This window comes from Anopheles marshallii, chromosome 2, assembly GCF_943734725.1.
Source record: "Anopheles marshallii chromosome 2, idAnoMarsDA_429_01, whole genome shotgun sequence".
NCBI lineage: Eukaryota > Metazoa > Arthropoda > Insecta > Diptera > Culicidae > Anopheles > Anopheles marshallii.
This window is the reverse complement of record NC_071326.1, coordinates 45,271,486-45,297,950: the sequence shown is the minus strand read 5'-3', so window position 1 is coordinate 45,297,950 and position 26,465 is coordinate 45,271,486. Positions and strand designations below refer to the sequence as shown.

Below are 26,465 nucleotides of genomic sequence, written 5' to 3'. Positions count from 1 at the left end.
TCTACATTTTTTGCCATCCTTCCATTGGTAGAATCGATTGGATGATACCAAAAAAAAAAGGTAATCGATTTAAATTATAAAAGAGACACCAGAACACTTTGCCGTAACAATTCGGGAACAATTTGTCAAATTTACTCAAAGTTCTCGTAGCAGGATTATTTCCCTTCCAGAGGGTTTCTTTTTATTTTCATTGTGCGGTGAAAAACTCTGATTTCACTGAGTGTGGGATGTGTCTTGTGCTGTGATAAATTGAAGGAAGGAAGACCTGGCGAAGGTCACCGTTCGAACTTTTCTAGATTGAACAGTACATTTCATGTCCATTTCTGAGCAAAATCCAATCTTGAGGAAAATTGAATTACATAAGCACACCGGAAGCCGATCGGCATGCGGTGCTGTAACACCGGTTGGGCTACAGGAACGCAATGGCTGGACTCTCTGGTTCCGTGCTGGTGATTGATCATTGGCCTTTAAATAAAGGTGGTTGAAGAATGAGACACTCGAATAGTACATTCCGGGAAAGTTGAGATGGTTTGATTAATCACGTAACGTTACCAGGCCTACTCGTGCAAAGAATGATTGTACTCTGTTTTGGGAAAATTATGCAATGTTAAGCATTTTTTTAAATACATAGAAATACAAAAAAAAACATACAAAAACATGCAACAAAAGTTCAATTGTTAATTAATTAAGGGAGTATATTTGATGGAGGCTTAGAGCAAATTTCGAATGCTATTAATTTCGAATATTATATTAATCATCCATTTAGCATACAAACTAACGCTATTCTTTTGAATTTCGATGCTTCCAATTTGCATCTGGAATATCTCCTTTTATTAGGGCAGATCATACTATAAGTTAGAAAGTTTAAGCGTTTTGCCTCTATCTATCAAATAATCCATGTGCTGGGCTGCGTCATTATGTACATATTTGAGAAGGACATAACATTTTGTCATAAACAATGACACGCGGGATCATTTTTGCAGCATTGAAATATAAAAAAAAATCTATTTATGTTTAGAAACTTTACTTTAAATTCAATTAGCTGGAAACAATTTATAAATTTTCAGATTTTTAAAATAATCCTTTTTCAGTTGTTTTCGTCAAATTTTTTTGTTTACATTTTTTGCACTTGGCTGAACCTGGTTCAGATCAGCTAGCAAAATTTAGCTTTCATTAGGAAAACAATCTAATCTTTTTTTCTAGACTTAACTTGGCTTGTCGTTTGTATAGCGAGCTGTAAGCGGATAAGCCTGGAAGCGTCAAAACGCATACTAAAAAAACGGGCTTAGAGTATGATTCCGGCCATTACCGGTACATACAGAAATGGGAAAAATGCAGGCGATGGATTGGTGTTCCAAAATCCTTCGGACACTGTTCGTTTTATTCATTATTTTGTTTGCCATTCTGTTTTCATTCGGCATCTTTTTCTAGCTGAAGTTGTATTTTTTTCGTAAGCGAGCGAATAGTGATGGTCTAACAAAAAATATCAATATGTGCTTATTAAATACCGTATCACGTGGATAACACCACACCGAATTATCTGGTACAAAACTGGTGGAAAATTTTTGTTTCAACCTGTTATATTTCCTGTTATATATAAAATAAAAATTTCTGTATAACACTATGCCGACAGTTTTTGATATTAAAATTGTCAATGCAAAAAGTGTTGTTATACACGGCGAGAATACGGCATGCATCGACGATTGTCACAAAATAAATATGGATTGGATTACTCTTTTTTAATAATTTTATAAAGCCGATGCACTGCAGCTGAATGGATATTACGTTTCGTGGCGAAAAACAAAGGTTTACTATCATGTTGAAAATATCTCAAAAACATATGCTCCAGTTCCTCTCTTTTGCTTCTCAATTTTGATTCATTTTAATTGCGTTTATTGTTGATTTTTGAGGAAATAAAAAACTATTTTCCATACAAAATGAAAATGTTTCCATGTTCACTGTGACTGTCGGGATGGTTCCGATGGTTCTTGTAACATCATGTTGAAAGGTATGGCCCTTCATATCAAACCATACCAGCATCATGTGCCAATAAACTGTTCACTGCCATTGTGGTCGTGTCGAAAGTGGTTTCATTCAACGCCAGCCCGCTGTCCGTCGAGGGTAGTTGTGTTTTACCGCCCATAATTGATAATATCATATCTGATCGACAGCCATTCTTCAGTTTTTCGTCCGCCCGAATGCCGTGTCAGGTTTCATTGTAGGGCCCCTGGCTCGATGGGTCTAAATTTGTTTTCAAAAATTCTGCCGAAAAACAAACACGTATCACACAACCACAAGCAAGCAGCACCGTGATAGAATTGGTTTGAATCAAATCCATCAAATGAGTTTTGCTATTTGCCTTCATCAAGTGTTTACCGTGGCCAAACAGCTGATAAACACATTTTCATGGATTGATGTGTTTTCGGTGCTTTTCCTCAGCCCCGCTCAATCTGCCAGCTCGCTCGTGAGTATTTATTTTTGTAGCAAAAACAGCAACGAAAAACTGCTAAACCTTACCGTATTGGACGGTTGAAATGTGGGGATATATGAAAAAAGCATATGCGTAGGTAACTACCTAGGCCAAATGATTATGCAGAGCTTGAACCGGCTGTCAACGTGAACGCACTTGTGATGGATAGTAGGTTCTAAGCAAGGAGGCAGTCCGACGGAGTTTGTGCTTAACCGTAAGCATCAAGGTGCCACACGGTGATAAAATATTTCGTTACATACTGGTCCGATTTTGAACAATTATGTACACCAATTTTGCAGCGTATGAATTGCTTTGTTCAATTTTGAAACAAAAAATAATGCCGTTTTAAAATGTGCGATTTCTTTGTGGTCTGGATGTTTGTCGCTTTGTTTTTTTTTTTTTGTTGTTTGAGAAATATAATACCACCCAAAGAGACACATCAAGGTGTTCAAAACCGTTGACATATTTTAGCACAACGGGTGGTTGGTTTCGCTGCGGTAAACATTGGCGCAAAAATAACACAACTGTTGCGTTCGTTAGCCTGTCATAAAAATAAAAAGCGGAAAATTTTGATTTGACATTTCGTATTCCTTAAACACACTTACCCTTAAACGACAACCTCCAATTGATAGACGTAAGTAGCGTTATTTCCGTGTTTAGCTGCAATGAAGCTGCTTTGACATTGATAGGACACTTTTGTGGATGAAATGAGTCGTTTTGGGCGCGAGTACATTATGTTTTTGACGTCAAAGCAGATATTTTTGTGTGTGGTACAATAACTGCAAATTGGGTGTTTTTTATGATTAAACAAATCACTGGCAGTCCCTAAGACAGCAGACTTCTATAATTGGCGAAGGGAATTCCTGGTGCAATATCATTTCAACTTCAATGTTACAGAGGTCACGTTCTTTTCTGGTTTTTGTTTATTAAGCATTGCAGGCGACTTTTTGAATGAAAACTCATCAACCATTTTTCACCCTGGTTTTAACTCAAAAATGGTTTTCAACCATTATTTTACCCTTTCTGCTTACATTTTGTGCTATAAACTAACACAGCCAATTTCCAAAACCCGCGTATCTTCGAATCTGCGTATAAGAGGAACCGTGTGACTCGGGCACCGCGGTGGTACTGTCCATTTTTTCGATTGAACTCAACGTCTTGAGGATGAATCATAGGAGAAAATAACGGCTCAAGTATCGTCTGACTCATTCTTGTTTCTTTTAACACAAAGGATTTTTTATGACGAGATGATCCAACGGAGAGATTTCGATGATCAGATCGCATTGCCAGAGACCTTGAGTGAACAAATTTAACTTCATGTTTATGTTCGGTGATGGAACGGTGACGATGACTGGCGAAGAGGATTTATGAACTTTTATTTGTTGGACCGATCCAGAAAATTAATGTTAATGGGAACAGTCTTCACACGACGATACAGCTATCAAATCCCTTCCGAATCGTTCCACCGTACGCAGGACTGATTATCTTGATGTGGATTAGTAAAATTATAGAAAGTAACAGAAGAGCTTCTAAGGTTTCAGTACCAAACAACATTAAAAAGATCATACAAATCTTCATTTCTGGTGCTATCGCTGGTCCTGGTCAACTGACGTAATGTTCGAAATCACTCGACTGTGGAGTGACGTCGTCTGACGATGAATGCAGTCTTACGTTTTTTGCAGATGACTCAAAAAGATTTAAGGGACCGATGTCATTCGCTTGAAATGTTCGACCTACCGATGGTTGGTGAATCATTTACGCAACACAATAGTGAGGTTATCCTGATCCTGTTGATGGTATGTTAGGGGTTAGTTCTTTCTTTTAATTGATGTCGATATAATAAAAGTGCAATGGATAGACCAAGTGGTTTTAAATTATAGTTCCACAAATAAGAACACGGTTAGGTTGACAGGAACTAAAGTCTCGACCTAATTAAAACTATATCTTTGCTAGACACGTTAAAAAGCAAACGAGTGCTGAAGTATTTTTGTTACAAAGCTCCAGTTCCTTTTCCTCCCATGTTGCTATTCTTCACTGTACACAAAGAGGAAAAAGCCAATTAACGAGGGAAACTCACATTTCCATTCATGGCACTTGTAGTGCACAATTACTATAGTAGTAGGATGGTTCCATTCAAATGTAGCAAGAGACGTTTGCCGGTCAATGAGAGACTCGCTCGCTTTAAATTGCCCTTCTCACTTGCACCTTCGCATGGTCTCCCGTGTTCAAGGATCGACCGATTCCGACGGGAAAAAGAGACACTTTTGCTATAAATAAACTGCATCCGACCCAAGTTTTAGTACGCCGAAGAGTGGCTAGGAGGACGATACACTTTCCACTCATCTAGACTCGTTTTTCACATCCTTTTGCAATCTGGCACTGATCTCGGTCCACACCGATAACCACTTTCGTATTGCTTCGCAACCATTTTCCATTTTGTGCCATGGGTCTGGTAGAATATGGCACACAAATATGCATATGGTCCACCATGGCAGCGCAGAATTGCTATTGGCTTACGATAACAGGACAACGGAAAAATGTATCCACTAGAAATAGCATTAATAGTTTTTACATTCGTCTGCACACCCGTGCCTTTGTTCTGCTGCTCGCAATCTACAGGAAGTCTTTTTAATTTGTTTTCCTTCTCTGCTCATCAGCTCCGTTTCATTTGTGTCCTTTAGCCAGTTTATGATTCGTTCAAAGTTGCGCTTCCTTTTACTCAGTCGACTGCTTCCGGTTAATATTCTGCATTCGCGACATGATTCAGTCATGATGTTTCCATTGGCTTCTGTTTGTCGATACCGGAAATCCGGTTTGCGAAAAATCGATCCTCTAACGTGAGCATTCATGCACATATGGAATGAAAAAAAAAGGATAGGATAGGATATACTCTCGAAATCGGCTTCTAGGCTTTTTGTCATACTATTCTTCTTTCAGTAATATTGTCTGCTGAGAGACGAATGCTGGAACTAATTACGCGTACTGTCGCAATGAACTGGATACCATCTGTAGTACATTTTCCTATTGTACATACGTTCTAGTCGATATGTATTGAATTCATTCTATGGTTATGTATGACGAATGGGCCCGTTTACACGGGACAGGCAATTCACATAGTCAGGGACCGTTAATGGTTCGAAAATGTCTAGTCCTAACGCACATATAAATGGATAGGAAAGATACAATTATATATTACCCTAACGAACGTTCCATTATGCTTCGGTTTAATAATTAATTTCCTTGCCCCCACCGGTACCAACATTAGCAGCTTTATTTGGTGCTAGACGTGATTTCCGGTCGTATCTCAATGGGACACCGAATGCTTCCGGTATGCGATGCAATTAGCTTTTTTATTATCATCATGAGTGGGCAGTGGGTTGGTTGTGGACGTTCTCAACGGTTCTGCCACCAACCACTCTTTCCCCCTCATATATGCCTGCGTATAGGTAGTTGGCGGTGCGCCATGGGTTGTAATGAGCCGAAGAATTTCATCGAACAAACGAGATGCTTCACCGTATCTTTCAGCCCTGCGGAACGTGTGACCTAACCAACCAATCGTCGGGCTTTCGCCATTGTCTGATTAGGTCATTGAATCCTTAATGGTGTCCTACCGCTAGAAACAACAGGTATCCTAGAATTAATGCGTTTTAAGTTCGCTTCATACTTAACAATCCACTTTGTATCACTATAAGGAGAGATTCTAGTAAAGGTGAGACAAGTTTTGGGCAAAACCTTCGTTTAACATTTCTAACTGGAATTCTTCGTCGCCAGAACGTACTGTTCAAAGTTACAAAACCCGATTTCGAGTATCGAAATAACGAGATTTTAAAGACACTTATAGTTGTGTGGAAACTTTTCTACACGTTTGCGTTTTGGGAAGTCATATCGCTCCTCGGTTTGCGACCGTTTGTCGCCAGCATTCCGGAAACTTGCAGTACCCAATAGCAGCTGAGAAATAATGCCCAGCCGAAGAGAGAGGTACGCCTGTTTCGACAAAAATGTGTGCATAAATTAAGGCATAACATACATCGCGTGCCAGAGCATTAGTTTAAAGCATAATTAAGCCTTCCCCAGCCTACCAGCTAAGCGCAAAAGACGGCTGACTTGATAAAAGTTAGCGTTGTAGCGGTAAGGTAAGGTTTTCTTTTCCGAGCAAATCCGCATTGCTGCCAGTAGTGGAAAGTTAAATTAAGGAAACCGAGGATTAAGTTTCGTCACCGTCGCTTTCAGTACCGTTTCTTGAGCACGTTGTCTTGCTTTAAAGGTTTCTACTGTCGAAGCCGGTGTTAGCAGGGAAGAGAAATAGTATATGTTTGCATCGGAACATATTCTGGGTCACCCCAGGCCTATGGCGAGATATTTGGCGGTTAGCAAAAAAAAATATTTGAAAGAAGTTTTGGGCTTTACGGTTGCTGTCCAAACCTATCCGCATGCGCTGGCAAGCATTAACATCGGGAATTATGTTGCTTAGGAAGGCTTGTTCGCTTTGCGAATGATGAAAGTTTTATGGTTTCCGCCCATCATTAGGCTCGGTAAACTTATGTTCGCATAATTTTTATGTTTTACCACAAAAAACGATCACTTGAAAATGAATAAATCTCCTCGACAAGGCTCCTAGAATAACAAATATAATAAAGGGCCTAAAAATAAAGGGCGTAATATTGCACAATTCGTCTAAATTATAATAAATAATTAATCAGGAAAGATCAAAAGGTCCTTATGAAAGTAGGACATAATTCTTTGATAGACTTCTAGTCTGAGTGGCTTCAAGTTTATATGCGTCTTAAAGGTATATAGCCTTTGCTTCGCTTTTCCTGCCACAAACCGAAATGATACACCGAGGCAAACATCTTCAATTCTTATACTTCCGGTGAATAATGGCATCGGAAGAAACCCTACCGGAGGGAACGTAACCAGCTGTGCTACAGACAAATAGCGTATGCCGCGAAAATGACACGAAAGTAAGCCGTCATTGTGCAACTACAACCTTTGGTAGAAACCAGTTCTGTTTACACCGCGACAATCGTTGCAGAAGGCTTATGAATAATTTGTCCTGATTTGTCCTCATCATATTCATGCAAAAGAGGTCTTCTGTGCACGGTGATGGCAAAATGATGGAAGTGCGCGGGTGCATTGGATATGGAAACCGCAAGACGTCATGCAATTGAATGAAACTGTGTCTGGAGTTCGGTTGGGCGTCCCACAGCCATCCGGTTTCTGCCCTTCCCGGTTCGATGCACCGAACCTATAATCCCTTGAAAATATATCATGCAAGTGCTATTTGCCACACTTTTGGTACTCTTCTTACACACCAACGAATAACGGGCATCGTCTTCGATTGCTTTTTTGCCACCGTGAAGGCGGCTTTCGGTTCTACCCGGTCAAGCGTATCAAGGAAATACTTTCCGTCAGCCGCTTGGAAGAGGTTCCCCCCAGGGCGAACACGTCGTCTGTGTGTTTGTTGACGTGCAGTACAGGACACGCGCGTGCCGGTGGCATTGGTGGTAAATGTAATTCTGCATAGTTTATTGCTCGTTAGCATGCTCAACCATTTTGGCTGTGGTTGAAACAGGCATTGATTTCGCCCCGGAATCACTTACACGCTTTAGACTTGAACTGCCGTTAAAGGAGATTGCCAATGCATTTTATATTTTCACAAAGAGAGAATCAAGCTCTCACCGATGAGCACTATTTTCTTCTGTTTAAATTATTTCGTTTAATCTAAAATATTTATAACATGTAATACATATTGGCACTTTTACTAATCTGATCTGTACATTTTGTTCTTCTTTCTTCTTCGCAGAGCCTTGGTATACTGGCGTCAATACCGGCCGCCCTGTTGATCATTTCACTCGTGTTTCTGCTGCTGTATCTGCTGACGCGTTGCTGCGACCGGAAACCGCGTAAACCCAAGTCGCACGGCTGCCAAAAGTGCACGCTGATCTTTTTTGCCATTATCTGCTGTGCTGCCATCGGTCTCGGTCTGTACGGCAACGACGATCTGCATAATGGTGTGCTGCAGATCTTTGGCTCGGGTCGCAAGATCGAGCAACTGATACTGAACGTACGGAATCAGGTAAGTGACGTCGGTTTGTGCTATGCCCCATTCGTCTTTATTCCGAGAAGTTGTGTACGAGATTCTGTCCCCGTCCTTAAGTATATTAATGTTCGCAATGTATAGAACACATCAGGCATCAGAGTGTGTTAGAGATAATCCAGAATTCAAAAGCAATGTTTTGCTATCTAATGTTGAAGTTGTAAACGTCGGTGCAGGGGTTGTATTCAACTCATTCTGAGATTATGACCACAAACGGGTTTAGCAGAGTCTACCTCTTTAACGTGGTCCAAGAAAGCAGGTCTTGCGGTTTCAATAATACCAGTCATTTATATCGATCGTTCCATACCGCGAAACTGGCCCGCGGTGAAATAGTGCCAGATTTGTCACAAGAACGAACGCCATGTAGTTTCTTTACACTTAGCATTAGGCATGGTGTGGTTGCAAATGCGGTTACGGCATGCATATGATGCCCTCATTAGCGTTTTGTATATCGTATCGAGCATTTAGCGTGACGGCTGTTCTTTTCGAATGTTTGCACCCAAGACATTACCTTTTCAGGCAAAGGCAAGGGTGGGTAATCACCTGGCAACGTGATCGCGACACACTCAGTCAGCTCCTCAATACAGTACCTAGTAGCAAACTAAACTTTAATGAGTACTACTTTCTGAAATTATTTAAAAAAATATCTATAGTTCTTTACACGATTTCCGTTTTTTGATTAGTTACGCAAATTATGATTTGTACAGCATTACGCTTATGCTATGGAATGCTTGATTGTTTGGGTACAGCAATTTACTATCGTCAAATTGAAATGATGTCCCCTACCAACCAACCCTATATATGATAAACACCAAACATTGGCTGACCTTTGACTGCTGTTGGTTGAATTTGAGCATGCTAGCATACCGGCGTTTATCCTCATCAGTTGCGTTGAGCAATCTCGTTCTCTCTTAGAAAACCGACAGTAGCAGTGACGATTATTTAACATGAGGGCGGTAGGTGTTGCCCCTGTTTCACCCGCAGTAAATAAAGTGCGGAGGGTATTAACAGATAGAATCGTTCAAGGTACCAGCAGATTTTTCTTCTTCGTGCAGCGATGAACATGTTCTTTTTCATCATTCGGTGTTGAATACGCATACGTTTGCTCTAAATATTGTTTAATCATAAATGTCCACTTCTCTTCTCTTTCCTTCAAAGACGGAATTGGTTAAGCATAACCTAAAATCAAAGGTGGTACTTTCGGAGTTGGAGCAAATCTTCGAACAACCAGCCCATCGGCCGAATGCAACGGCTCAATACATCCTTCACGATACGGTAAAGATGGCCAAGGACAATACGACCTTTGCTATCAACGCATTGGAAACGATCGTTTATCTGACGCGTCCTGCGTATACGGATATCACATTAAAAAGTTTACTTGACGTAAGTATATTTAGATTAATGTATCAAATAGACGGGCAAATATGAGACAATTTATAGCAGCAAAACTATGTATTTATTTTATGTGCATGACAAATATTCCAAGAGGAATAGAAAATAAGAATAACTCAAAATCAAAATAAATTATATACAGAAGATAGCAAACACGGAACTTTACAGCAGATATCAATTGCGTTAGATAGCCAACGAACAGGCTAAGGATCGGATTTCCCCAGAGCGCCTCTTTTGCAAAGTGTTGGCCTGGAAATTTTCAGCCGCAAATTTCCACCAATTCCATGCAATATTACCACTCGAATGTAGCATCACTTTAACAGAAAAGTGCTAAACACTGCAACGATGCAACGCACATCAGAACACCCGGCATCAGCATGTCGATGGTGCATTTTCGGTTTGTACATTGGATTGACCTATTTTTTGCTCGTTTTGATTTTTGGTAAATGTATGAATGAATATGAATATGAATCCCTTCGAAGATCAGAATCTGAAACAGATCAGCGTCATTTACAGAGTTCTGAAACATTTTCTTTCTTTGTTAAGAAAAGTTATACAATGATTAATTTTATCAGATTCCAAAACAACCACTTCAGTGCGAATTTTTACCAAAATTTACATAAATTGTGCTAAATATTTACCTCTATGGGGTTACATTTGCAGCATGCACTGTGAAACGATTCGTTAGTAATTGCTCCGGGTTCTTGGGCACACGGTCCCGTTGACACCAATAAATGGAGAAAAACAAAGCTTTCCCAGAAGATGAAAAATTCACGCTTGAATACTACCAGTGTGCTAGTCCCTTGAAGGTTTCTGGCACTGGTTTTGTTCTGTTTTCTGTGCATAAGAGTTTCTTCCTCGCACAAGGGCAGGAACGATTGGATGAAACAATTTTGATGAAAGATTCTTTTTTTTTCGTTTTTGTTTATCGTGCAGCAATCAACGGTTGACACTTTTTCGACTGACATTTGTGTGTCACGCTGTTGGATATTTATGCTCGCCACCATAACTAACATGGAGGTTTTCCATGTTAATTTTGATGTTTTGATTTTAGTTTGTTAACTTTTTGCATGTTCATACAATTACTACATTTACTATGTAATATTAAGAATTTTTAATTCCAATGTTTCCGATATTTTTATTAAAAAAGAGCACACAATTTCTTTATTCGTAGTATTTCTTAATGTTCGACAATCGACTTGAAACCACCCCAAAACTACTTGGATGATGCCAGATTTAACAGTGTTTTCGGTAATCTTTTCCCTTAACATGTTGTTGCCTTTGGTCGAGCATAGGCATGCGGAAATGAATTGGTTCACTCTTACTATTTCCTGTATACTACCTTTTTCTATCCCATTGCTGTGTGGCGATAATTTAATGAGAAGGATAGGAACTGTAGAAACGGAAATTGAAAACGTCTCGAGAAAGAATGTTTGGAAAGGTAGTGCAGCAAAACTTTCCTAATTAATAATTAAAATAGTTTTTTCGTGTGTTCACAGGTAAGAAAATGTTTTGCAGCTTCACCTTACGGACCAGATCTGCGCTCTTGGGGTTTTCCATCTTTTGCCGTTCCTCGGCGAGATTCTTTCTTTGAGTGGTGTTGAAAAATTTGACAAAACTTTGTTGAATAGCCACTCACGTAATTTTTTGTTTTGTTTTGTATTTAGTCTTTTGGGCCACTCGTGTTTCTTGAACTGTTTATCTAACCGTTTTGCATTTTCAGTAAAACTTAAAAAATAGAACTTAACTCAGAAATTAAGTAAAGATGTTTAATCCATTGCAGCATGAACTAAATATTTTTTATTCTATTTACTTTGCAGACTTACGAATTTTACGAGGAACTGCGGTGGCCAATTACGCTCGGTTTTCTTACTTTCCTGTTGCTGCTGTGCATTATCCTGATGATCGGAGCAACGCGAAGTTCTCGTTGCGCTCTGATTTTCTTCAGCGTTTGCGGGCTGCTAGCCGTCACCGTGTGTTGGCTACTGTCCGGCATCTACTTGGCTAGTGCTGTTGCGCTGGGTGATTTCTGCATGAAACCGAACGACTTCATATGCAGTCATGTAAGCCATCAAACCAATAACACACACTAGGCTTAGGAAGAAAAAGTTGCAAAAGGGATAAAAATAGTTGCCTTGGAACGAGGCTAGTGTTACAACTAGTGTAACCCATAAGTTTAACATGCAGAAACAAGTATTCCGAGTTCCTCGATGAAACAATCCCTTGTCGATATGTGTTGCCATTTTTGTCCCAAAACTTTCAATGTCCCTATTTTAGCCCCCCGGGTGATCTGATGCATAGACTATGTTGAAGAAATGTGTATTTTAAGAGGTATAAGGCTTCCTTATATCATTATCCATTACTGATAGTCAAATCACGGGCGTAGAAACTTCCATCACGTATATACGGTCTTGGAATCCCACCGGTATATTATGTAATGTTGAACAATATCCATGCCACTCCATCACAGATCATCACAGTTTCAAGGAGACGTACATATGCGGGCCAGGAGGAACATGTATTCATGTTGCAAACACTTGATGAGATGAAGCTCTTCACCGTTCGTTCAACTCTACCCTGTCGTATTCGTTTTGTCCAACGAAGGAATCGTTTTTTCCGCATTTGTTTAATCCTATATGGAGTTACCGTCCTTATAATCTACATGTTTATGATTGTGTGTGTTGTGATGTGGAATGAAAAGTTCGCGTATGGTATTCTGCGGGTTTTGGAAGACTTAAAGAATTCTGAAACGCAAATGCAAGAGAATGTTTGTATCCGTGTCCGAAGCAGCAAGCAGCAAACGTAGAGTAATTATTATAAGACATGCACGGTAATCACATACTGCGTCCATTCTTTAACGGGCGTCATCCAATTGCTTGGTTTTACCATGGTTGGCTGAACAAATCGCCGTTCAAAAGGATAACTACTCATGTATCATTCACTTCGGTGTACGAATCTGTTTATAACATGGGCATTATTTTGTAATTATTCCTATAAAAAAATTAATGGCGTTAGTGGAAAAACATTATAATATTAAAAGTTGCTGGTCTCATGAGGCTCTCCACGGGTTATGTACGCTAAAAAAGGAAAAAGGAAATTATATCTTACAACTAACCGAACTAAATCACATTTTAAAGGACAAAAATTGATAAAATATCTTTGAAAATTCTTCCATAGTAAGAAGTTCGAAACCCTTCTGGAATTTCTCAATTCGCCAATCCAATAAGCTTGTGCATACAACCAGAGGACGGAAAAGGAAACTCTGGAGAAGTGTGCGCAAAAAGACGTTTGTAAACTTTTCTCTCCCAATCCTCCAGAATCGCAAAAAATTATAACGAAAAAGCTTTCCTGATAGAGGGGAAAGATAAACAAGATATAAAATTATCTCCATTATGTCATATCTCAACGTTAATTGGATAATAAAGTTGAAAGTGGGACGCGATTGAGCTGTCTGAGTGCAAATTCGCCACCAGAAGTGACGCTCCGCGAACCGGAACGCGTCCTGCGGGGCGTGGATTTGTGGCCGTACAACGGAACCATTTTTGGCGTGATGACCATATGCTGAACGGTGGGCGGCAAAAAATGGTTGAAGTTCTTTCATGAATAAAGTCCTTAACATTGTGAGCCGAATTCTTGTAACTTAAAACTTTAACGATTTCTTGCTCTCATTTCCCTCAAAAGATAAAAGTCTATAACAACCTCGCAGTATCTCAATGCTGCAACTATTTTACTGATTCAGTGGTCCGACTTTGATATTACTGGGAAACTTTCAGGGATTTCAAATTTTGTGAATTGTGTGAATTTATGTCAGATTCACTATGCTCACTTTTAATCCGTTGGGAGTTTGCATGAATGTGACGGATTAGATGTAAAAAATTAACTATGAATGTTTTATAATGCGATGAGAAACTTTGTACAATTAGCTGTAATAATTTTGAATGTTTCATTCCGCTACATTAAATCACTCGGAAATAGTATTTCGGTTATTGCTGTTGTAATAAGCACCGGGAGTATATGGCATGTGTTTGGATTGATAAAGAAGATCTTTTCTTGGCTAAGTAGTAAAAAATATCTGTATAAGTTATGAGGATATACTTAATTTCACATGTAATGAGTGCTTAAAGACATCTGATATTGAGGATTTCGCTTTCGGCTGTTTCCAGGACAATTCGTGGAGTTGGAACTTTCTTGGATATTGCATTAAATGGCTCTTTTTATTGACAGGCAAGACTACTTTCACATTAACGACAAATCGTAAACATCTGCCTTGGCTATCGTCTGTTTTAGCGCGATTACTAACCATATATTTCTTTATGTTTTCTATGTCTTTGCAGCCAAAACTAAAAGATGTTCAGTATACGTACTGCAGCACCGTCGGCACTAACCGGTATGTGCTACGGTTGAACGAATCAAAAGTACACGTGGACCGCGCAAAAGAATCGCTAGAGACTGTTAACAGCATCGGTATGGATTTGTACCCAGGCATTCAGATCAGCTCGAAGGTGAACAAGATCAACGGGGAGCTTGATGATAGCAAACGCCAGCTAACGGCCCTCTCGGTGATGCTGGACCGTCGCACCGTAGCCGAACACTATGCGGATGCTACACGGAGTTTATGCGAAGGTGGCCTGCTTGGACTCACTTTAATGCTGCTGGCCAGCTTAGTTTCTGCAGCCATTTTAAGTTTGCTTGTTTGTGTCGATTCACACACATGGATTTATCTTACGAAAAAGTATGCAGTTTACCTTTTTTTTTTTGTGCTCTGAGATAACTTAATTAACGAAAAATTTCTGCTTTCGACATTCTTTTATCAGGCGGCCCGGTTACGAGGATAAGGCAGAAACAACACCACTATTTCCGGCGGGTGCAAACGCATCACCAGCCGCACCCATCATCGCTTCCGGTACGATGACGATCAATCGAACGCTGCTGCACGCACAAACCGCTACAAGCAATGGATCAACGGGTGGGGCTGGAGCAGCAGCCGGCACAGGGACGCTCATCCCGACCAGTGGTCGTAATGGCACCACACACGGAATGCGCGGGTTTGCATCCTATAGTGGCGATGAATCACCGCCACCAGATTATAACGTTGTGGTGCATGATAACAACAGGCATGGCTTCTTTATTCTTTTTTTCTATTTTAAGTTATCTACACCAACCAACTTGTCCTGTATACCATTTTTCAACGATTTCATTTTGTTTATGTATTTGGTTGTTATTGTTTTTTGCAAGCTGCGACTGCTGATACTTGACGACAGTTATACAAAGCGTTGTTTTATACGCGGTGTTAAACAACTCTGTACAGCAACAAAGTGCACCATGTTTGGATAAATATTGTTGCTCATGGTTTTGTTTTTCATATTAATTATTTCATTCAGCATTATCTTCCGATAAACGGAAACCTACTATTATGAAAGTTCCCGTTCTTCATGGCATATTCATAATTCATGCGAAAAGTCGTAGATTGTGTGTTTTAGTTACAAGATCAAAGTTTTAGTTACCAGAGCTTCCAGATTAGTTAAAATTGGTCCCATATTATTTGCCATTTGTACATCAGCCTCGTATAACTAAAGTTCATGTTAATTGCAACATAATACAACGAAGTCACACCATTATCTATTTTACCATTGGCGTCGTGTGCATTAGAATATGTATTCATACGATTTGTTTATGATGTTTTGTTTATGATTGATTTTTTAAATGCACCGCAAATTCATAGGATAGTTTCTACACAGTTTCACTTCATTATTTTGTTCCTTAGAGATCTTTCTTGAGCCCAACTGTGGCAGACGGTGGTTTTTGCTAGATGTGTAGAAAGCTTGCGTTATCAATTTGTTCGTTTGTTTGTAGCATTACTAATAATGTTTCATGTAATTACACAGAGCATCTGGACATCACACTCTTGGGCGACTACCTTCGCAGCACGCTCCTATGATGGGTCCTAATAACGGCAAATACGCCACCCTAAGTAAACAGTGCAAAACACTCGAATCGAATGATTTCTACTGAGAATCGCCTGCCTGCAATATGTCTGCAGGCAGCAATAAGCTAGGTGAGAATTTTGTTTTATTGATTATTTTCCTGTTTTATGTATCGCGTGCTCATGTAAATTCTGTACTGTTTTTAGATAAGAAACTGACAGCATCCTCCGCAACACTATCTGACAAAGATCCGCGTGATATTTCCAACAATGGCTTCAATCGCTTCGACCCGAAATATGTTAGTATAGGACCAAAAGCAATCCGCAGCACGGTCAACAACGTAACAGCAAATGTAAACAAGTGTGCTACTCTGCGGCATGGTGGGCGTTATGGTGGTTCGCTAAGCGTGAGTGCCGGTATTGGAGGCAGTGGTGGCCATCAAGCAGTGGCAGGTTTGGGTGGTGCTCGGTCGGGCACAAGCCCGAGTCCGAATCTCAAAAACGTTCAGCAACCAATGTTGAGCCAAAGCCAAACACAGCAATATAAGCAGCATCATCAGGATCGGCAGCTGTCGTCCTCGGGAACTACTGCACCGGGAATGATCGTCGGGGGCGGATCAGACCGAACTGAACAAAAGCTCGCTATTTCAACAGTGTCTAAAGAATACAGCCAACAGTCTTACTCGTGCGCCACACTGCCATACAAAAAGCCCGGAAGCGGATACACCGAAACAACGACTGCACCGGCAACAGTAACCACATCGATACTGAAGAAGGAAAGCAATCTGGATAATCAACACAACCAGCGTTATGCTCCAACGGTATACAGCATCGATACCTCCGCCTATCACCACCAGAGGGAAAGCAGTGGAAGTGGTTTTCATCATCACTCGCAACCGTCACATCACCAACAATCCCTGACACAGACGCAACAGCCGCAGCAGTATCAACAACAGCAAACACACCACAGATCGCTGTCGAGCACAAATCAGTTGTATCAGGAGACGGGTGCAGGTTCGGTGTTTGCCAGCCCGCCACCCTCAATTGCGTCGACTGCCACGACACGTTCAAATGTGTCGATCATTAACCAACCGCTGCCAGACATACCAACCAATGCTGGCGGTGGCGGCAGTAGTAACGCGGCGGGCAATTCGATCAAAAACAGCCAACAGCCACTATGTGCTGCCACGCTTAATCAGTATCGGTCACTGCAAAGACCACACAAGCAACAAACGGGTAGCAGCGGTCTTTCTGCCCTAACGACACCGACGGGACTCGGAAAACCCACCGTTCCGCCCAAGGTGACCCCACCGATGTTGCCCCCGAAGAACCGACACAAAGACGATTCGCAGTACCAGAGTAAATCGGCAGCGATGGCGTCTGGTTCGGGCGGGTCCGTCATTAACCCTCCACTGCCATCTTCACGGCCACAACAACCGTTACCTCAACCACCACCACCACCGCCAATTCAGTCGCTTCACCATCACCATACCCCGGTAGGAGGACAGCAGGGTAAATCTTCTTACGGTGGCAGCAGTGGTATGAGTATATCGAGCAATTTTAATGCCATCCAGCAACAGTTGCAAAATCAGCTTCATTTCAAGCAGTACCATCAACTTACGCAGCAACCGTGGCAACGAGAGCAGCTACCCCAGCAATCTGGACCGAACGTGAATGTTCCGAACAGTAGCACTTTTGCAAATTATGATCGTCAGCAGACTGGTCTCAGCTCGAACAGTCGTAACCGTTCGTATTCCGGAGGTAGTAGTAGCATCGACCAACCACCACACCCCAAACCGAGCAATATTGAAAAGGCCAAGAGCCATCACCATTCGACGTCCACAGCAGCTCCGGCGCCCGGTGGAGGAGGATCAATGGTGGCAAATTATCAGACTCTTCCGAAAAATCACCATCATCACCATTATCCGCAACAGCAACCACAGCAGCAACAGCAACAGCAACAACAACAGCAACAGTACCTACAACATGGTCAATCGAGTTCATTCGGTTCCACGAGCAGTGCTGGTCAAAATCAGCCGCAACCGAAGAGCATCCTCAGTAAAACACGTCCTAACGAAACGAGAGAACGGGAGCAGCGTGAGCGTGAAAGAGAACAACGGGAAAGGGACCGTGATCATCATCGCGAACGAGATCGCGATAGAGAACGTGACCGGGATATGGATCGAGATCGGGATCGTGAGCGGGATCGGGAGCGGAATCGGGATCGGGATCGGGATCGAGATCGAGATCGAGATCGAGATCGAGATCGAGACCGTGATCGTGATCGGGATCGAGACCGTGATCGGGATCGCGATCGAGACCGAGATAGGGAGCGGAATCGAGACCGCGAACATCGTGAACGAGACCGCGAACGCGATAGGGACAGAGAACATCGAGATCGAGATCGTGAACGAGAAAAGGATCAAAACCGAGACCATGACCGCGCCGAACGAAGTCACCATCATCGATCTAGTCATGAGTATCATCACGATTCTAGCCACGGCACGCAAACCAACAGCAAAAATCCGAACGTCTACTATCGTTCACTGCAGCGTGGTGGTTTGCAAGCAAATAATGATCTCTACTCTGTAACAGAATTGTGAGAAAGGTTTGATTTTTAAGTTTGTTCTTATGCAACTTAAGTTCGACTTAATCAACCCATACCACAACTGCTACTATTACTACTATTACTACTCGATCCGGAGCGATTGAATTGTAGCGATATGTATCGCGTCCGCACGTATAATAGAGAGCAGGTTTCTCATAGCGTGTCGGAGAAGTCGCGTTTGCCAGAGATTGTTTTGTTCGTCTAACTCGTGTATCTTTCACTACGCGTTCTCTTATATTAAACCCGAATTTCTTATCTAATTGAGAACATAAGAAATGCTCATACGTAGCAAAACGTAAATCGGATGGCACAATTCCTTTCTCTGCAATTTGGAGAAAGGCCTACCAGCAATAGTATAGGAAGTTAAGGAAACGTAAGCGTAAAGCGATCCATGCAAATTTTAATACATTCTTGCTAGGGACAAACAATCGACAGAGTAAGAGTGTTGTCTATGACCAGACATTTTATTGTCTAGGTAAATGGACTGTGGCCAAAACGAGCGTACCATGGATTCACAAATATCGACTTGTTATGACAATGTCACCAAACAAGGTACGAAAGCATAAAAATCTATCGAACCAAAATTCAATTTTTACACAAGCTATTGTTAATGCAAAATGTCATGACTGTACATAGAAAACAAAGAGGAAGACAAGCGGATAAAGACTCAAACCTGCTGGATGAAAAATTTTACTGTTAATGTTATTCAATACTGTCCTTTCAGACTACTGTAGTGCAACCACAAGCTAAACGTCGTAAATTAGGACGATCTCTTTACTCTCCAAACAATAGACACTTCAACCTAAAATCGCCAAAAAATAAGCAAACAACCATGAAACGATTCATTGAAAGTTGCACTAAAAAGCGGTTCCAAAATTAGGAACATAAAAAAATAGTTTTGCACAGTTATGAAACATTTAAACGAAATCTCAATCGAGACATTCCTCCAACGGGACATGAATAATCGCGCAAAGACACGGGAGGTGTATAATTGTTAGGAACGAAGTTAGCATGTTAGCAGAAACACAAGTCAGTTCTCCTCTTTGCGGTAAAAATCAAGACTTATGAATGAAACATTGAAGCAACAGCGGAGCATTCTTGCGTGAAGAAAATAAAAAAAAACTGCAAATAAGAACAAATATGACGAAATAAGACAGATAAAGCATGTAGACATGATATTGAAGAGTATGCCCTAAATGACAACGTGCATCAATAACACTAGCAATTGGGAACCAGTTACATTTTGGAAATTTAAAAACGTTGCTAAGCCCTGTTACTTTTTTGCGATTATTTTTTCCAACTATGTTTTTATATATTTTCTCATTCTGTTGCCCCTTTTTCTATTTGTATGCATTTGCACACTTATTTCCTCTAATTCTGCAGCACATTTAGCACCTTTTCTTCCTTGGATGTGCAGAGTATTTGTCAGTTTTCTTATTTGGTTTATTTATTGCCCCTCAAAATAATACAGATTTTATATTATTTTTGTAAGTTCCATGTTCCAAATAGTATATGATGAGAATAATAGGTGTAAGTGGAAATGTAATGCGGCGAAGAGTAAATGAATGGAGGCAAGCTGAAATTTTTATACCAAATCTCGTTAAGGAAAAATGATGGAAAAGTAATATAGAACTTTAAAGAATAAATAAGGCGTATCAGCGCTTATAAGTATGAATCAATTCCACGATACATAAGAGACTACAAACCCGGGGTAGCGAATAGGCATAGGAACACTTACAGTACAGAAACACGAAATCGATTGTTCAGACACGTACACACGGCCCGTTTCGTGCCTACAACGGGTAGGTGACAAACAAGGCAAGTAATAACATATGATGCATTAATTAATTCTCGAAACAAATCAAATTCTAATCACAGTTGATGAAAGCCAACACACAAGAAATCTCGTTGAAAGCATTACATTAATAAAGCGATAGGCACATGTATCGTAAAACTATATTAAGCATATGATAAAAACATTAAAACATTACAACGTTGTAACAGGTATTAGAGACGAGGATGGGGAGAGATCGGGGAGGGCGGTATGATGGACACAACATAGTTTAGGCTGTTAGTCACATGGGAACCCCTTTTGCAAATGAGAGAAACGAGGTATTACGTAGAAACTGGAAGATGGACAACGTTACTGTACGTTAAAGAGCCGACAATTTAGGTATAAACAATAAACGTAGTAGCGGATTAGTGTTGGAAGAGAAATTCGATAGTACTCCATATTTTTCCTTCACACATACCCTTACAACATACACATACACCCAAAGTCAGCGAGGATAAAGATTAATTTAGCTCAAAGTAAAAGTAACGTGAACTGAAGGATTTAAATGCAACGGACGGTGAAGTTTATCGATATGCAATGTTTTCTTTATTTGAAAGCAAGTTAGAACGTACAGTTCAAGTTGTAATGCTGATCGCCATGTGCACAAAGCTCAAAAAAGACCCTTATACGTCAGGGTGAAGACTTGACGATAGCGTGGCGTGTTTTCTTTTTGTTTTGTTTTTAGTTTTCCCAAATGAAAGACACACAAACCCAATTTGTTTTTTTTTTTTCGTACGTTGCAACAAATTCTAATAAACAACGGGTTGTTGGATACAGTTTGGAATAATACAAATAAGAATGGATAACCGTTAGGAAGACGAATTAAAGCAAAGTGAGGGCATACTCACCGCAATCAAGCATTTTTCGGTCAATTTACTAATGTATAAGAATGGGATGAAATGTAAAAAAGGATTCTATAAAAAATACGAAAGAGTTATAATCATCAGCCGACAGACAGACAGTTTGCCGAATTGGGTTGTATCGTTTAGGCAGCAATAGTTGTGCATTTTATTAATGATAAATGGCTCAATATTTGTAAATGTTTCCTTCCGGACTATATACTCGTTTTGAACCCTGTTTCTCCCTCACATTAACAATATCTTTGTCCATAATTATGCCACAGCCTAGCGCAATTTTACAGTATTTTAAATTGACTTCAAATGCGGACAGAGTGATACACTGAGTCCCTAGGCAAACGACAATGATTTTATAATGTGTTGTTCAGCAAATAGAACAATAAAACACGAGTAAACCTTGCGTGCTTATGTTAAAACCTTGTGAAAAAAGTTCTTTTCTCATGTTGCGCCGACAGTAGTAGACTGAAACGAAGAGTTAACGAAGCAAATGGAAAGTATGATAGATACAATGAGAAGATCAAGCTAAACGATTGAAACCCAAACAAATATAGATAACATACAAAATGCGTTGATAGCATTGAACCTATTGAGTTGCAGATTAAAATTAAATCAAACTGTAAATGAAATGTTCATAAGTTTCATGGACATTTCGTGGACACTTTCCCAGACATTAAGAACAACACACGTATACACACCAACTGAGCTTTTCGATATCAGGCAATGTCGCATAGGGAGCAAACAGCACGCACTAAACATTACATTCGAGTTGTCGTTCTGAATTTCTCTATAAAGTGATAGAAATGATTTAAGTCAGACTTTCGCTTTAGTTGTGTGATTCAAAGCGTGTAAAAGAACAAATGTTCTTCAAGCTTCAGGGTGAATTTAGTCGTGTGTTATGTTGCTTTTAACAAAACAAAATCCTACGTTATTCTCACTCGTTGGAAATATAGTAAGATGAGTAACGCAAACAAGCGGATAGAGCCAACGACAAAGTAAACTTATAAAGAAACTATGCAAGGAAACAAAAATAGCTCCTGTCGGATGCACTTGGTAACAGTTTGAGGAAAATGTAGAATATGTCAAAACTTTTAGGATTTACTAGTACTAACGATAAGTCGGCGATGGAGCTGATTTCCGTTAAGCAAAGCGGCAGTTATGTGTAGCAGCACCGGCGTTGAATGAAATGTGGTGTGAAGTACGAAAATGGATGTCTTTGATAGGCCAATTTGGTGGATCCCTGGTTGCGTTTTACATTAACCTACGGACATGTACGTAAGCTAGGACATGAAAGAAAGTGTGTGTGTGTGTGTGTACATGTGTGTGTGGTCGTTAAGGTAGACCGATTGTTTATGCTGTGTGATGTTGCTAGTTACATGAAGGGTGCCATCTTGATTAGAAAGGAAAACAAATAATCGTAATTTAGACAACACAGAACGTGAAATAATATGCGCTAGTCACACATACATACATACACACACACACATAACAGACATCCGTATATACATAAATATACACCACCACCACGCCCAGTTGATGCGAAGGAGTATCGCGCATATTTCAGCTCGCGGTTCTGTTAAGTTTAGTTCCTGTTTTTTCCTGTTTTGCACTTTTCGTAGCTAGTTAGTGTAGATTAAGCTCATTGAAAGTGTGCTTCAATACAGTCAGACTAAGTGCAAAAGCATAATTTACAGTAACAGTTTGACACGCGGATTTCATTGGCAATCTTAAGTTCGCCAAGATCGCTGCAAGCCAAAGCAGGCAAGTGCGCACACATTCATACACCGACATGGAACCGATTTTCCGTTAGTCAGTATAAAATCGGTATTTATTTAACGTACCCTTCACTTGGCCGTGCATCACTTTATCTGCCGAATGGATTAGTGTTTCATATTTAGTCAGTTTTACTTCCATAAAGAAAACACGAAAACACGCGATTGTGAAAAGGATTAATAAACAAATCAAAATAATGGAAAAAGTACATAAATTTCAACTTTTATTTGCTGTATGGGGTTTTGAAAGATTCGAAAAGTTTACAGCAATGTCGAACGTATCACGTTCTCATCAGTACAAGGGTTTCCATTTCCGGAATTTGTAGACAATCCGTATATGATAGAATTTCTCTGTCTCTCTTTCTCTCTTTATCTCTCTATTTCTCTCTCTCTCTCTCTCTCTCTCTCTCTCTCTCTCTCTATCGCCTTAACAATCTCAAGAGGACTATGCGTGATATTTCTGACTATCTTTGAATCACCCGCAGCTGGATAGTCAGTCCAGCCTACTGGGGATTGGCCCGCATGGGATTTTGAACCCGTTGTGTGAAGACCGGCGTCGCTACCAATACACCACCGGGCCGCGCATATGCTAGCAGATGGCAGCCAGTGTAAAACTGTACCAAACTTACAAGATTATAACTTCACATGCCACGTGTTTAGGGAATAAAAATTCTCAGTGCCCTTTGGTACCACCAAGAGTCTACGTCAAGGAGACGAGATAGCTTGTCTACTCTTCAACTTAGCGCTAGAGAGGGTCATCCACGACTCGGAGGTGAAAACTTCGGCGACAACCTTTTATCAGTCAATCCAGATCCTGGCGTACGCTGACGTTACAGGCATCGTTAGTTTAAGGATCTCCTACGTAACGTAGAGGATCCGATAGTTTGAGAGGTAAAACCCAAATTGATGATAGCACCATCAGCGGCCTTCCTAACAAATTCTGACTTACGCAGGAGGAATATACAGAGAGTTGGTCGCGCCTTTGAAGGCGTCTAAATTTTCGCCTATCTTGGGTCAAAGGTGTTCAGGTTGGCGCTAGGGTGCCAATTAATCTGAGGCAATTTCTCTACTCAAAGCACCTGTCGTGCTTTACTGGTCTACTGCAGATATGGTATAGTTTCATTAGCCCAAATTTAGATGAAATAATGGCGTTAATGCATCCGCCAGATAGGCCAGAAAAATGTATTGCAAGACGACGGCGCTCAACCGTAAGCGGTATGGAAGACTCCTGCAGCCGTGCAAGACCGTATTTCAGGAGCACGTGTTTGATGTGGGCAGGACCACGTGTTCGGTGTTCAATGTTATAAATTTGAACTACAGTTTCATATAAGTTACAAATTTTCCTTAATCATTGTACATGTTTAATTTAAAATAACCTTTTGATTATTGATTCTTCTTTCTTTTTTATTTTACGAAATACTATTTCAAATCAAACTGAAAATAAAGAATTTCTGGGCTTCAATTTGGCATCTGTCAAACCATAGTCTTTTTCACTGGTCACGCGTTGTTCGTTTGCTGTCAATGCTCGCACGAGGTTATTGTTTTTCATTTGTGCGTTCTTGTCGATTTTGCTCGCTTTCGTACAGAAAAATAGCGTTTACGTTGAATAAAACATGGGTAAATCTAAAGCACATCGTATAAAGAAAATCGCCGGGCCGAAATCTTTCCTCGAGGAGCAAACGAACGAGGGTCGAGTGTCCAAGAAATCGAAACAGCCCAAAATTCGACTGCGTGCCGAAGAAAGCAACTATGTTGATTCGAAATCATCCAAGAAAATTCTGCGGCAAGCTCGTAAACAACAGGCGGAGTTGAACTTTCTCGACAAATCCTTCGGTCCATCGCTGGCAGAATCCACCTCGATAAAACGACGACATCGATTGGATGGTATGTACTGTGTGCGGAATGGATCCTGTTTTATGTGGCGGAATGCATACCACTTGTTGGGTTGTCTCATTTTCCTCCACAGATCGAGACTCATCCGACGAATCGGACTTGGAGGATCGTAATGAACCCGACATTAGTGGAGAAAACTTGTACGACGATATTAAAATCAGCGAGGAAGATGAGCGTGCACTGCAAATGTTTCAAAACAAGTAAGAGATACGCAAAAGATTGCATTTGTGCTGTGATACTAATGTATGCCTGTTTTACAGAGATGGTACGAAAACACGTACACTGGCCGACATCATTTTGGAGAAAATGACTGAGAAACAGACCGAAATTCAAACACAGTTTTCCGACAATGCCTCGCTTAAGCTAGACGAAATCGACCCGAACGTGCGTGAGATGTACAAAGGTGTGCGGGATGTTTTGAAGCGTTACCGTAATGGCAAAATTCCGAAAGCTTTCAAGCTCATCCCTAAGCTACGGAACTGGGAACAATTTCTGTACATAACGGAACCACAGCAGTGGAGTGCAGCCGCAATGTTCCAGGCGACGCGTTTGTTTTCTTCCGGTCTTACACAGCACATGGCACAGCGTTTCTACAATCTCGTACTGTTGCCACGTGTTCGCGATGATTTGGCCGAATTCGGTCGTCTGAATTTCTATCTGTATCGATCGTTGAAGAAGGCACTGTTCAAACCGGCCGCATTTATGAAGGGTATTGTGCTGCCTCTGCTAGAGGCAGGCGATTGTACCTTGCGCGAGGCAATCATCATCGGTAGCGTTGTCAGTTGCACCTCCATTCCGGTGCTGCACACAGCAGCCTGTTTGTTGAAAATTTGTGAGATGGAGTATTCGGGCGCGTGTTCTGTGTTTATTCGTATCATTTTGGATAAACGGTACGCACTACCGTACCGAGTAATCGATGCGGCGGTGTTCCATTTCCTAAAGTTTGAACAGGATAAACGTGATATGCCGACGCTTTGGCACAATGCTTTGCTCACATTCGCCCAGCGGTACAAAAACGATATTTCCTCCGAGCAACGTGATGCACTATTGCATTTATTGAAGTAAGTATGCTCGAATTTAGTCAGCTGTTCGGTACATTTTTACAACTCTAAACTTTTTTTTTTTTTGTAGGAAAAAATCGCACCCTAAAATTACACCCGAAATTCGACGGGAACTACAAGCTGCGCGATGCAGAGATGTAGAAGTTGGTCAAAGCTTAGCATTGGAGGGCGAAATGGAGTTCGAGGAGGATAATGATTACGCACCTATGGATGACGATGAAGTGGCACACGGATCCTCCCAACGTGTAACATTCTCATCGAAAGCACAAACCGTAGAACCGTTGGATAGCGATGATGATGACGAGGAAGAAGATGAGGAAGATGAAGATGAAGAAGAGTTGTAATATCGCTTGGTAAACCGCAAGATAGAAAATGTTCTGGAATAAAGTTAATTTGCTTGTATAATTCACCTGACTATACAAGATGCATCATAACTTCAGGAGTGTAACTTGTTGTCTATTCTTCTGTTCAAAATCCTCATTTAGCAATAATTGGGCCAGCAGGGGCTTTAAATATCGTTGAAAAGTTCAATCACACACGATTGGGTTCCTCCCTCCGTTA

At 40.7% G+C, this 26,465-nt stretch overlaps 3 protein-coding genes across 3 annotated transcripts in view; all 3 read left to right on the top strand.

The window, feature by feature from the left end:
* LOC128710507 (protein tweety-2-like) overlaps positions 1-15,971 on the top strand; it is a 38,537-nt gene extending 22,566 nt beyond the window's left edge. The window contains exons 2-7 of the mRNA XM_053805563.1: positions 8,274-8,546; positions 9,726-9,950; positions 11,780-12,022; positions 14,294-14,691; positions 14,774-15,073; positions 15,845-15,971. Of these exons, the coding sequence (XP_053661538.1) occupies positions 8,274-8,546; positions 9,726-9,950; positions 11,780-12,022; positions 14,294-14,691; positions 14,774-15,073; positions 15,845-15,971 (1,566 nt within the window). The remainder of the gene's footprint in view (positions 1-8,273; positions 8,547-9,725; positions 9,951-11,779; positions 12,023-14,293; positions 14,692-14,773; positions 15,074-15,844) is intronic.
* An 18-nt stretch (positions 15,972-15,989) lies between these two features.
* Positions 15,990-18,550, top strand: LOC128710506 (serine/threonine-protein kinase fray2-like). Its single transcript, XM_053805562.1, has 2 exons — positions 15,990-16,014; positions 16,090-18,550. The coding sequence occupies exons 1-2, from the start codon at positions 15,990-15,992 to the stop codon at positions 18,483-18,485; spliced, it is 2,421 nt and encodes an 806-aa protein (XP_053661537.1). The 3' UTR covers positions 18,486-18,550.
* A 6,013-nt stretch (positions 18,551-24,563) lies between these two features.
* LOC128718029 (bystin) lies at positions 24,564-26,248 on the top strand. The gene is made up of 4 exons (XM_053811703.1): positions 24,564-24,834; positions 24,917-25,043; positions 25,104-25,904; positions 25,975-26,248. Exons 1-4 carry the CDS (start codon positions 24,564-24,566, stop codon positions 26,246-26,248), a joined length of 1,473 nt encoding a protein of 490 aa, XP_053667678.1.
* Positions 26,249-26,465: the final 217 nt, after the last annotated feature.

Bases quoted from the DNA above. Each gene is read 5' to 3' on its own strand.
- LOC128710506 (XM_053805562.1), top strand. From the start codon at position 15,990: ATGTCTGCAGGCAGCAATAAGCTAG. The intron at 16,015-16,089 runs GTGAGAATTTTG...TACTGTTTTTAG, and splicing joins TGCAGGCAGCAATAAGCTAG to ATAAGAAACTGACAGCATCC.
- LOC128718029 (XM_053811703.1), top strand. From the start codon at position 24,564: ATGGGTAAATCTAAAGCACATCGTATAAAGAAAATCGCCGGGCCGAAA. The intron at 24,835-24,916 runs GTATGTACTGTG...TTTCCTCCACAG, and splicing joins ACGACGACATCGATTGGATG to ATCGAGACTCATCCGACGAA. The intron at 25,905-25,974 runs GTAAGTATGCTC...TTTTTTTTGTAG, and splicing joins GCACTATTGCATTTATTGAA to GAAAAAATCGCACCCTAAAA.